This window comes from Protopterus annectens, chromosome 12.part0 (assembly GCF_019279795.1).
Source record: "Protopterus annectens isolate FY-2018-M chromosome 12.part0, PAN1.0, whole genome shotgun sequence".
NCBI classification, from domain to species: Eukaryota; Metazoa; Chordata; order Ceratodontiformes; family Protopteridae; genus Protopterus; species Protopterus annectens.
The window spans coordinates 259,015,193-259,028,470 of NC_056746.1; the positions used below are offsets into that span (position 1 = coordinate 259,015,193).

The following is a 13,278-nucleotide window of genomic DNA, read 5'->3' on the forward strand; positions in this document are numbered from 1 at the left end:
AAGGCTTGTCAAGCTAATGGGCGGTAATTTCCAGGGTCGGTGGAGGCACCGCCTTTGTGAAGTGGTACCACAGTTGCAGTGCGCCACTCCTGGGTGCGTATCCAGAGGTAAGACTTTGATTAAACAGCTGTCCTAGCTGTGGGTTTAATTCCTCATTGAGTTCATGGAGCACACAGCCGGGGACACCATCAGGTCCCATGGATGCTGTGTTTTTGCTTTGGAGAGAGCAGTTCTCACTTGGGCGCTGGAGATGTTTGGGGGCTGCAATCGTTTGGTATAGATATCTCTCCTTTTGGGGAGGGGAGAAGTTTGCACTGAACCTGTCAGCCAGTATGTTGGCAATGTCTGTAGGATCAGTAATCTTCACATCATTTTGAACTAGCTCTGAGCATATCTGGGAGTTTCCTCCCAGGTTTCTAACATAGCTAAAGAAGGCCTTATGACTGTCTTTTGAGTCTTTAGCTATTTTTCTCTCGAAATTTGCTTTGGATGATTTTATGAGAGCTCTTAGTTTTTTACTTATAGTGATCAAGGGTGTCTTACCTTTTAAGGATTTTGCTCTATCTTGTAGTAGCTTCCTCCTTTTGTTGTAGAGTTTGTTTATGGCTGGGGTCCACCAGACTGGATGCTTGCCTTTGGTACAAAGAGTCTTTGTTTTGCTTGGGATTGCCTTATCCATGCAGTCCTGCAGGTGCTGGTAGAAGGCATTTGTAAGTGATTCAGCGGCTTGAGTACTGTTTTCCGCCGCTCGGGGCCTTAAAGGAGACCACACTAGTCTTTAGAAGTGTGAAGTCGGCTTTTGAGAAGTTCTTTACTGTGGTCTTTTTATTTCAGGTGGGGGTGGGATGAGGACCTCCAGCGAGATTAGTTTGTGGTCTGATCTCACCAGTGAGGGGTACACCTCCGGTGTTGAACATTGTGCTCCCATGTTCGTGATGATGAGATCAAGTATGTTATCTCCTCTTGTGGGGATGGTGACTAGTTGTTCCATGGCATTTGAGTTTATGAATTCCAGGAACTTTTGGGCTAGGGTGTTTGGGCTTGAGTAGTGTTCCCAGTCTATATTAGGGTAATTGAAGTCACCTAGTATGATGGTGTTTGGTGATACATTTATCCCCTCTAGTGTTTTCAGGAAGGCCATGTGAGGTTCCTGAGTTTGTGAGGGTGGCCTGTAACATGCTACAATTTGCAGAGCAGTCTTGCCTATGGTTAATTGCACCTGGATGGTCTCCGATGCATCGTGCGTTGCCACCAGTCTTGAGGTGTGGGTGTCCTTGATGAATATGGATACCCCTCCTTTCTTGGTATTGTCCAGATTTTGGGGCGGAGCATGATATGAGGTAAAACCTGATAGCGCGGGGTGCTCTCAGGAGCCTTGAACCAGGTTTCTGTCACAGCACAGACATCGATGTTCTCCATACTGAGAAGGGCCTCGAGTCGTGCATTTTGAGATTTAGACTTCTGGCATTGAGCAGCATTACCCTTAGTTTTTTTCCTTTTTTGTGTTCTAGGGTGGTAGGTTTAGAATTTGAGCCTTGCCTAAAAAAGGCACTATGGGGGTGGCAAGAGCCTTTGCCAATATCCGGAATCCCAGGGGTGACAGGTGCAAGCCGTCCCTTGCGAAGCAGCGTGGCTTGTCCAGCATGTCATCCCAGGCAGACAGACACTGGATCCCCTTTGAATGACACCAGTGTTTAAGCCAATTGCATTGTTAACCTTGTGCTAGCCTCCCTGTACTCTCTCTCCTCCCATTCATCTTTTCCATACCTCACACTGGTCCTATCTTCTGCCTTAATTGCTAGCCTCACTTTCCTATGCAGCCACATCAGCATTTCCCTTTTGTTCCTCTACTGCACACCTTTGTTCATATGTCTGTGTACTCCAACCATAGCACACTGCTATAACTTCTTTACTTCCTCTAGTTTCCTCCCAATCTCCTAACTCATCCTAGTCTCTTCCCCACTATCACAATGACGTTAACTCTCTTATAGTACCATACCACAGTCTATGTTTTTGTTTTACAATGCTTCTGTTCCCTCCTTCCTAAATCATACAGTGATATGATCACTGTTAGATAACAACATAACTTGGACGTCCATGACCCTTCTGCATTGGTAAGAGATAGATCTACTATTAGATGAAAAGTATCTCCTGGAATGCAATCTTTCTAAACCAAACTTCTTAAATTTTCAAGGCTCAGAAATGTTCTCATTTGTTTGCAGTAGTATGATATCACAGTAGTGCAACTACTTTATTTTTCAGCCCTGCTGGGTTTTCTTCTCCCCACAGCTGAGTAACCAAGGAGTTAGTACATGAGTGGGGTTGACAAGGACCACAGAGTTGTGGGATTACAGTGGGCCTGTCACTCCTCCTCACTAGAAATGTTTAGTGTCTTATTGTTACAGAGAATTTAGTACTCATGCAGATCAATGAGACTGACTCATCCAGTCTTCTGTCACTAGTCACCCCCCCCCCCCCCCAGGACTTCTCACAGGGGATCCTCAGATAGGATCAGATCCAGAACCATGTCCTTTTTGGTAAAGTCCTGCACCAGTTGGCTACCTTTTGCCGAACACCTCAGTCAACTTCTGTTACCCCTCTACCTGGAGCTTGAAGCCTGCAAGTCTGTTCCTGGCAGATTCATATCTCCTTTAAATATTACCTCCTCCTTTTTGTCCCACTCCTTTAATCTTTCCTCCAGTCTCTCATTCTCCTCCCTTGGTGTGTCTGGAAAAATTATTCAGTGTATCGATCTACTAGTTCTCGTTGTCTTTACTCTTAATTACCATGGTACTTAACCTAGGTTTTGATCCTATCTGGTGCTTTGCCCCATTCTTTGTTTGGTGTCCTTCCTCTTCTTTGATAATATCTTTCTTTATGCGGACTGCTACTCTGTCTGTGTGTTTCTTTTCCCCGTCATAAATGAACAAGCGATGCACAGTAATCTTCATGTCCCAACCCCTCTTTTCAATGGTTTATGTTTCTGTAAAACTAGAAATGTCCACCTTCACTCTCTTGCAACTTGTAGCTCTCCCATCTTCCTACCTTGACTCTGCAATACAGAGTAATAATGTTCAAACATGCTCTGAATCAACTTTCTTTCTTTTTATGGTAAATGTTGCATCTCTTATTACCTTCTGCCTACTATTTTAATATCCCCTACTACTTTTGTCACACTCCCTCCCCTTTCTATCTTAGTTTAAAGGTACAATGCTGAGATGTATCTATCCAACCTAGTACTAAGCACTGATATCTCTTTAGGGCCAAGATGAAGCCCATCTCTTGCACAATGCTGTTATCTCTGTAGGTCTTCTCTGTTTTCCCACTACTGCAACTAGTCATTATATTCCCTATTTATCTCCTCCTCAGTGAGCTGACCATGGAAACAGGTAGCATTTCTGAGAATGTTACCCCCAACCCCTCTCTTGACATCTCTCTATGAGCTCCACGGTCCTACACGCTACTATCTTAGATGCCCCTTAACAGGTAATTGATGTCTACATGCAACACAAAATAAATCCAACTCTGACCCTTGGTGAACATTTTGGCTACCACCAATTTTATCAGAGTCTAATGGTTTCACTGAAATCTCACCTTCCTTATCTCACCTGCATAGATTTTTAATTTCCTCTGTGGCTGAGACTCCCAGTTACCAAAGCTCTCTTGTTTGTTGCCATAATGGTTCTTATTTCCTTTGCTTTCTGCAAAATACCATTACTCCTGCTATATGGATCCTTACTGCGTCCACTCCCACCAACTCCAAACCTCTTGCAGTCCTTGTTAGCTGTTCTCCTCTTCCCCAGTGCCACATCTAATGCATTCCCTACCCTCCTAATGTTCTTTCTACAAGACCTCAACACTACTCTGTCCATTCTCTCCTCTACCTCTCCTAGCTTGCCGAGCATCCCTCCCTATCCAGTTGCCTCCTGCTCTTGTTGTGGTGTTGGCTCTTGCTGGGCCACCTTTGTCTCTATCTTCCCATTATCTCTTGCCTTAGTTCTCTGCACCTGCCCTTCCACCCTGGCTTACTTCTCCTGTGCAGCATCTCACCCTTTCTCTCTCTTCACGTTTGTCTGTGCTACCCATTTGGCTACCTTCCTCTGACAATGTCTACCCATACCCTCCTGCTCCCTGCCTCTCTTACCCCCCCCCCAACATTATTCCCATCTCACCCTATCTGTTCACTTTTTTCCTTTCCCCTTTCTAGTCTCATTCTATCCTGTCACTTCATAATGAACCAGTCCAGTAAAATTTCTAGTTTTCATATTCTACAACAAAGTTCACCCATTCTCCCCCAGATCCCAACTTCTCCTTCACAGATCCCAAGTTTGTCTCCCACCTGTTCTTGTCCAGCCTGTGGTACTCTTACATCCTCTTTTTGGATCCCTCATTTTCCCTCTTTACTTTCTTTTATTTTCTTGTCTAGATACATCTTTTTTTAGACAGCTAGGCCTTTCAGCCTCAAATGTTATCATTGACCTACTAAACAAATGCAAGACAACTGACAGTTTGAAATGAAAATAATATAACAGCTACGTTTCATTAAAATTCCTTACTTGGGATCAAAGGATTAACTATACTCACTTTCTCTTTCTGATGAAACGATTTCACAAGTCTTATAGAAGCACTGAGTTCATGCCTAGTACTATTCGGATACCAGAGGTATTCACAACACAGGTCTTTCAAAAGCACTAGGACAATGAGGCTATGACCACCAAGTGAACAATGTGTATGAGAAGCTTGTGCTCTTCAAAATTGGAGTTTGTTTACTGGAGAACTGTAATATTACCTGCTGCCTGTTATTAAAATGTAGACTTACATGAACTTGGTTGAAAGTTTGAAAAAGCAAATGACATAGTAACTAGGTAAGCATGATGAACTTGCCCACAAATGAATCAAGTTAATGAAACTTTAAGAACTACATATTGTATTTTTTTTTTTCATTTCAGAGTATCTTCCAAATATATTCAAATGTTTCTTTGCTGTATATACTGCTATTGTTGATGTGATCCAAGATCTTGTATTTCCTTTTCCCCTCCTGAGCAATTTTATACCTGTTTGTTGTTGATGCCAAGGTTAATTAATCTCTTCACTGAAAGCCGCATCCTCTTAACTCCAAGCATGGTAAATCCTTGGCGACTACAGACAGAAATCACATCTCCATATGTATTACAAGGTACAGCAGATGACACCACCAAGAACACATCAGCTAAAAAACAGAAAAGAATATGAGATCAAACATTATTTGCAGAATGTGGTTTTGCGCATTACCTATTTTGTAAAACAACACTTTACTAGCAACTTGTAAAAAGATCAGAATGTCTGGCCTAACCATATGTTAAAATACTGCACACTTACACAGCTGGCGTAGCTTAGAAATGGTTCAGTTCACTATGAGCCACATTACTTTCATGTATTAATTCTGGTTTACATTGTCCTGGTAGTATTATATCCAATGGTCTTGTAGAAAGCAAGAAAATAATGTCACTCACTCGTAGGAAAGTAAATTAATAAAACAGATCACCTATTTGCTTATTAATAAAAATGTTAATCTGAATCTTAAAACAGATTAACAGAAATTTTTAAAGTATGTTTTTAATGTTAAAAGGATCTGGAGCAATAAATACCCCAAATTTGAATAATTAACTGCAAGACCAGTGCTGTAAGGCATTAGGCAACTCAGCATCTAAAACCTTCCTACGCTACTAAACCCCTCCTCTTTATCCATAATGTTCTGCCTTGGGATCTTTCTATCCAGCTCTGGGACAAAGTAATCAAAAACCTCTGAACAGGTTAACAAAATGGGTGTGGTATGGCAGATATGTATGTTAACATGGATCAGCCTGCTCATCTAGAGCCATTCTTATGCTAAATGCATAGCTTTCATATCTGGAAATAGTAAGGTCCACCCTTGTTAACTGCAGAATACAGTCTCAAGCTCATCTTTCTGTGTAGTCACCCCACTGAAAAATACCTCAGATAACTGTGGCCCTAAAAAGAAGAAATAGACAAGAAAATTACAACCAGCTTATAATGTCTCATGAAAGTACTCAAAGAAAAGTCAAGTAGCTACTGTGCAGATATTACTGAAGACTGCCTGAGAGACCGTCGCTACTTAGATGAATGGGCTTAAGGTTCAAAAGGCAAAGGTTTATTGTAACTTGTACCCAAAATACCACTTGCTGGCAATGATAAACCAGATGATAAAATTTATTAAGCATTTTTGTCCAACAATTAAATGGACTTCTTCAGAATAGACACTCAAGTTTAAACACAAAGTATATATACCACAGGGTTATCAAGTGACCGGTCGTATAAAAATAACATCCATCCATCCATCACCCCTTTTCTCATTTTTGCACATGGGGTTCATTCAAAAATAAAAGTAACACTGAAACTAACATTAAATAACATACAAAATATATTAAAATGACCATACCTGTTGTAAAACATATTTTCTAAAGTTTTTTTTTTTCAGCCCTCTTTTTTTTCAAAAACATTTGATGTTGTTTCATTTAATTCAGTAAATCTGTCACCTTGCAGGCACATCTGCCATCTAGTTTCTATTGGCTTCAGGTTTATTGTTGTAATTTGTACCTCTACAGTCACTAGGTTCATGTTAAAGCACACTAAAATAGAATTTATTCTTTCCTTTACAAATCATAATGTGTCTGTACATGTCACTATTTATGTCACAGCATTTGAAAGCATACATATTATTTACTGCTTGTTGAGAAAGTCTGAGTACTTATCCCCACATAAAAACAGCCACATTCTGAACATAAACAAACACAGATGACAACGATGGAATTGCAATTACAATGGAATTCAACAGATTTGGTTTTATCTACATGCTGTAACAAATCTAAAGGGTCCCTTTAAGATATTTTTTCAGGCTCTGCACTGCCCACATTTGTAAGTTCTCAGGTGTTTACCAGTCATGGGTGAACTGTGGTACTATCCTGTTGTGATACATGTTTAAGATCTTGTAAATGAAGGATGTTTTTTCCTAATAATGTAAATATGCTCAAAGTTCCCTCTTAAAATGTTCCAGTTAATAGCAATACTTTCCTTAATACTAAAACAGCCCAGTGTTGTATTCAGACAGAAATAATTCACACGTTTATGACCAGTTACATTGCCAATATTATGACTTATTCCCCTGTCTAGTACAAGCTGAAAGTGATCATTTTTCTTAGTAATAATTTCTTCTGCACTATGTTTAAAAAAATAATGCCATAACTTTTTTCAACAAATATTTGAGTATTGACGTGCATTTTATTCAGGAATTTACTTTTGACAGCAGTTAACCTAGATGCATGGATCATTTGCACCTGGAAATGACACTTGCATGGAATTAATGTAGTACAGGAATTGACAGAATCACTCTTTTAAGTTTTGTTTTCTCCAGGAGGAAAATGTGAACACTTACTTTTTAATGGCATTCACATATTTACCTCAATGGGATTGTTCACTCCCATAACACAACTACAGGTAAGTTGGAAATATGAGGGTGTCTGTGCGTATGTATTTGGATGTCTGTGTGCCCGTCTGTAATGACATGAATGCAGCTGAATAGATTTCTGTGAAGGCTGTTACAATATGGAAGTTAAGTATAGGGTAGCCTTGCATGTGCATGTGACTGTGTGCTTCCGTTTGTGTGTGTGTGTGTGTGTGTTGAGTATCAGCAAGTGCATAGGAACTTGTTTGTGGTGTTGTGGGTGTATACATGCATGCATGGAAATGTCTAAAAAGGTGCCATGGAAAGTCATGGAGAGAATCCTGGGGAAACGAATGGTTGTTTTCCTAGAGGAAACTAATCTCCAGGACAGGACCCAACATTAGTGCAGGCCTAGAAAAAGTTGTTTGACAACTCTGATCCAATTTTATAAATGGGGTACAGAAGAATTGGACATGGGAGTACCGATATGTGTGTGCTACCTGGAATTCACTGAGGCCTGTGATTTGGCTCTACACAGTCACCTGCTGGGAGACTGGAGGCGTTGAGGTTAGGTTCAAGGCTAAAACAATGGAATACTGTAAAAGGACTGTGGTGAAAGATATAATTTCAGAAACAAGGAAAGTAGCTATTGTAATGCCACATGGGTTGATCCTTGGTCTAGTAACTTTTAGTGCATTCCTTTTAAACATATTTGCGAGAGAAGAGACTAGGATCAACTTTTTTACTGACAGCAAATGCTACATGCAGCAGTACAGGATGTGGCAAAAGTCTAAAGAAGCATTTAGAAAGGCTGATCAAGTGGGCCAAAAGGTGACAGTTGATGCTCAGTACTGCATTTGGACCACAGTATCACTGGTACAAAATATCAGATGGCAAAGTAGATTGGAACTGATGGCAAAACAGCATGAAGAGGAACAAAGAGTGTTCATCACACCTTAAACACAACAGGAATGGAGTGAAAGGGTAGAGACCAAAGTTAACAGAATGTCGGTGTGCATCATCAGGAGTTTCCTCAACAGAACGCTGTTCTGGTCAAGCCTTTAGTACTGTGTGCAGTTCTGGAGTCTTCCTCTGTGTTTTATTGCATTTTAAGGTCCCTGAAGCTTCAAATTGTCACAACACACCAGTCAAAACCTGCTGCAAAAGGGCAAGATTCCCTGCATACTCCACATGGGGGGGGGGGGGGGGCTTCATACTCCACATTTTTGTTAATTAAATATCCTAACTTCATGGTGGCACAACCATGAAAAAAGAGAACAGCCCTCACAAATGTAGTCACCATCACTATGTAAAGAGGAACTGTACTGGCACTGATCACCAATAGAGCACAGTGATCATAGAGTTCACAATTAACAAGTTTAAACCTCATTTACTTTATACTCAGCCGATGTACTGTAACAATTATGGAGGCCATACAATGACAGGGACATCAGACTAATGGGAAGAGTCCATCTGAAACTATCCAAAAAAGTACACTAGATGAAGGTGTAAGGATACTACTAGAGATTAGAGAAGCTACAACTCTTTTCACTATAGAACACAAAAGAGAGGTAATATAATATGATGACTGCACAATATCATGTAATAGAGATATGGCAGGGTCTTCCTAAACAGGAATGACAGAAAAGAGAGGAAAGGACATAATGGAGTCTGCCTTTTATCTCACTGTTGTGCCAGTAAGGAGTTGGTATATATATATATATATATATATATATATATATATATATATATATATATAAAAGCATGGGGTTTGGTGGTGCCCTCAGAATACTGTGTGAGGGGGGTGCAGGGGGATCTAGTCTAAAGGGTGATGAAAGTGTCTTTTAGTGAGTTATTTGCCCATCTTCAGCACTCACTGAAGGTTCCTTTGGTAGACTGACACGATTCCAGGGCACAAACAAGACACTCTAATAACTACTCCTTGAATCAGCAAAAAGTGTTTCTACACAGAAGGGATGCAGACTCATGAAATGGACTGAAAGGACGGGTGGTGGAAAGGAATTTACATTTAAGAAGGCACACAGCAGGTGAGTGGAAGAATGCTGAATGCACTCAAAGGACAGATTAATAGCCTTACTAATTCCTTCTCCACCAAGCAAATGTAATACTAATGATATGGCTGGTATACTCTAAATGCTGTATTTACAAAGTTTAACCTGAAAATAAGCATATAAATGCATGTATTTACTAAGATATCTCAAAATGCTTCAACAGTACACCTCTCTTCTCAATGAAAAATGAAAGGTATGTACTTACCATAACTCTCCATGTTATTTCATTTTGTCCACTTCAAACTTATGGGTTGTCAGATCTGATGGGATCTGACCTTGGTGCCGATGTTGAAGCTTCTTGGAACAAGAGCTGTGACTCCACCCCCTAACCACAATTCCCTAGGCTGTATCACAAAATCTCAGATCGAGTTTGTTCAGCCAGTCTGAAAATAAACAAAAAAACTACCTAGGGAATCCTGTTCCAAGATAATGTTATAACCTTGGTGATGTTAGATATTAATGGAAATAATTACAGTGTAGTGTCATTGTGCTCAGACAGGTAGCATCAATCCAGTCAGTCATCTTGAAGCTATAGGTAAGAATTTGAAAGGGGGAAGGAAGGGTGGTGGTTTGAAGTGGACAAAAATCAGACAACATGGATCTAACGTTATGTCAAGTTCATTACTATCATATCCAATATTGTATATTTTTGTCCATTCAAATTTATGGGACAGAATCTCATAGGTTCAAAGGTAGATACTAGGCTATTGGCCCTAGGGGCTATATAAGCCTAACCAAACGGTATCCTGGCTTTTGCCACCCAAGAAAATTATTTTCCTGTGCCCCTGTCAAGCAGAGTCACAGAGGTAATCCCCAGGGTGAATTTCCTATCTCCCATCCAATCTTCAAGATTTTTTCTTGAAGAGTGCTAATGAGGAGCTTTGTTTGATATAGAGAGGTAGTTTGTTTCAGAGTATGGGAAGTCTCTGGGACAGGAATTTATCCCTCCAGCATGCTCTGTTTATTGTGGTGACGAGGTTTAGGTCCCTAGAGCGTGTAGCTCGGAGGAATTGGGATTTCTTTACGTGGAGCATGTCCAACAGCTCTGGGTTTGACATAGCTTTATATGTTAGGCAGAGATCACCTCTGAGTAGGCGATATGCGACAGAGTAAAGCTGGTGTTTTTTGAGACGGTCTGCGTAGGGCATCTGTTTGAGGCCGGTAATCCTCCTTGTGAGGTATTTCTGCAGCCTTTCCAGTTGTTGTAGATGTCTTGTGAGGCACACACCAAAAGGGGCGTTGTACTCTATAATAGGTCTAATGAGTGATGCGTAGAGGGGAACAATTACCTTTTTTTTTCTGGATGAGAAACCTTTTGTGATGAGATGTGCCACATAGAAGGATTTCCTGACTACTGTGGCGATGTGATTATCAAAGGAGAGACTGCTGTCCACCTGTGTCCCAAGGTCTCTTATCACACTTTTGGTGTTAAGTAGTCTACCGCCTATGTGGTAGTTCATGGGTACATAGTTTTTACCAAAAGGGATGACAATGCACTTTTTGGCATTGAGCTTGAGGCCATGGTTTTTGACACCAGGCATCTGTCTCAGTGAGGCCCTTTTGTAGGATGTCCTCAAGCTATCAATCTGGATGGTATCAAGGAAGGACAATCCTGAGTATTGAGTCAAAAGAGGAGTGCAATCTAGATTGAGTGTCCAACTTATAGTGAGACACATAAGTGTGTACCATTGACCAAGTGGCCACAGCACAAATATCATCAATAAATAATCCTCTGTCAAAAGCTGTGGAAGCAGAGACTGCTCAGGCTGAATGTGCCTTTGATTTTTATGATAGAGGTAAGTTCCTTTTATGATATGCAAATGAAATATAATCAGTAAGCCATCTGAACAAAAAGTTGCTTTAGAAACTGATTTTCACAGTTTTGGTCTAGCAAAAGTAATGAACAATTGATCATCCTTTCTGAAATCTTTTGTTCTGTGGATATAGAATCTGAGTTGTCTATGAACATCTAGCATGTGAAGCAGGTATTCTCCTTTATTTGAGCACATTGGAAAGAAAACAGGAAGATATATATAGACTGGTTTCAATTAGCCTCGGATGTTACCTTCGGGACAAAGGATGGGTTGTTTCTAAGAGAAACTTTATCTTTATGAAAAAACAGAAAAGGAGGTTTAGAAGAGTGAGCTTGTAGTTCTGAAATCTGTCTAGCAAAAGTTACTGTGAACAAGAAGATGGTTTTCCATGTAAGGAGCTTTAAAATGCAGTGGAAGAAGGTTCAAAGGGGAGATTAGGTGAAAGCTATAGCAATGTCTCATGGAGGAGCTGGATCTCTAATAGAAGGTCTTAGTAGAAATGTGCCCTTAAGGCAGGCTTTTGATATTTTAAGAAATGCTGTTAACATGTCATTGTGTCCCATAGGGAAATTGGATATTGCAGCCAACTGGACCTTAATGGTTGCAAGGCTGGAGCCCTTGTCAAACAGATCAGACAGAAATTCAAGAATGAAAGGAACTTGTGCTGAAAATGGCTCCAGACATTTGGCGTAGACCCAGACTGAGATTGAGTACTGATGTAAATCTTCTTAGTTGATGGTTTCTGTGAAGCAGAGAGAATATTAACTACAGATGGGGGAAGCCTGGCATCTCTGGCTAAGTTTAAAATGAGAAGAATCATGTGGTTAATTTCATGGAGTTCTGATCTGGAGGAAGTAGTCAAGACAAGTAAGTTAGCAAATCTGGATACTGTTCCAACATCCATGAAGGATGTACTAGAAGAGGCCATAGGTAAGGGAATTATGTCTTTCAGTGCCAAAACGAGGCAATAGGATTACTCGGACCTTGCACTATCTTGCTTTCTGTATGAATTTCTTCATCGGTACTACAAAAGGAAAGGCATACATAACACCCAGATGCCAAGATTGCACTACAGTATCTCTCAGTGACTCTTCCTGTTGTGAGATCATGGTGATGTACCTGCTGGACTTGTTTAGAGAGATGAGGCAAAGAGGTCACATCGTGGCTGGTCCCAGTGACTGAAAATTGTCTGTGTTACTATGGGATTGAGGGACCACTTGTGAGGCATTAGTAATGTCCTGCTCAGTTTGTCCACTAGTACATTGGAGTAGCTCGGGATGTAAATTGCTATAAGAAAGAGGTGCAAAGACATCATCCATTGAAAAACCCTCATGGCCTCCCATCATAGAGATTAAGATTGGGTTCCTCCTTGTTTGCTGATATATCACACCACAGTCATGTTTTCTGACCATATGGAGATCACACCCTTGGGAAGGAGTTCCCGAAACATCTGCAGTGCTAGAAGGACCACTCAACTCCAAGACACTGATGTGCAGATTGGTGTCTAATGAGGAGCGCTGAAAGGCATTCTCAGAAAATGATCTGTGAAAGCCTTGATTCTGCAGTCTGCCTCTGCCTCTTGGGCGACATCCATTAAAACAGTCTCCCCCTCTGCCACAGGGAGGTCTTTCAATCTGGGAGTCATGGAAAAAAAACTGTGATTTGTGGACCCACATTTTCTTCCCCGATCTCTGGTTCCTAGAGAAAATTCTTTGTGGGTTAGAAAAGCACACTCCCACTGCAGAGTGTCTTACCATCTTGTTGGCTCCTTGACTTTGGGTCCATATAATGTTGAACCATCACATGCAGCATTAATAAAGGATGACTTAAAGCCTTCTGCAAAGTCACAGAGTTGCATCCAGGTGTGACAACACATGGTTATGCCAGTGCTTGCTGTTCTGGCCGTACCATCTGCTGCAATGGAGGGAATACTTATAGCTACATTAGAGGA

The 13,278-nt window shown here is 40.8% G+C and overlaps 1 protein-coding gene across 1 annotated transcript in view; it reads right to left on the reverse strand.

Annotated features, from left to right (window-relative positions):
- LOC122816492 (dynein axonemal assembly factor 8-like) overlaps positions 1–13,278 on the reverse strand; it is a 3,534,829-nt gene that overhangs the window by 1,430,860 nt on the left and 2,090,691 nt on the right. The window contains exon 17 of the mRNA XM_044089323.1: positions 5,055–5,209. Within this exon, the coding sequence (XP_043945258.1) occupies positions 5,055–5,209 (155 nt within the window). The remainder of the gene's footprint in view (positions 1–5,054; positions 5,210–13,278) is intronic.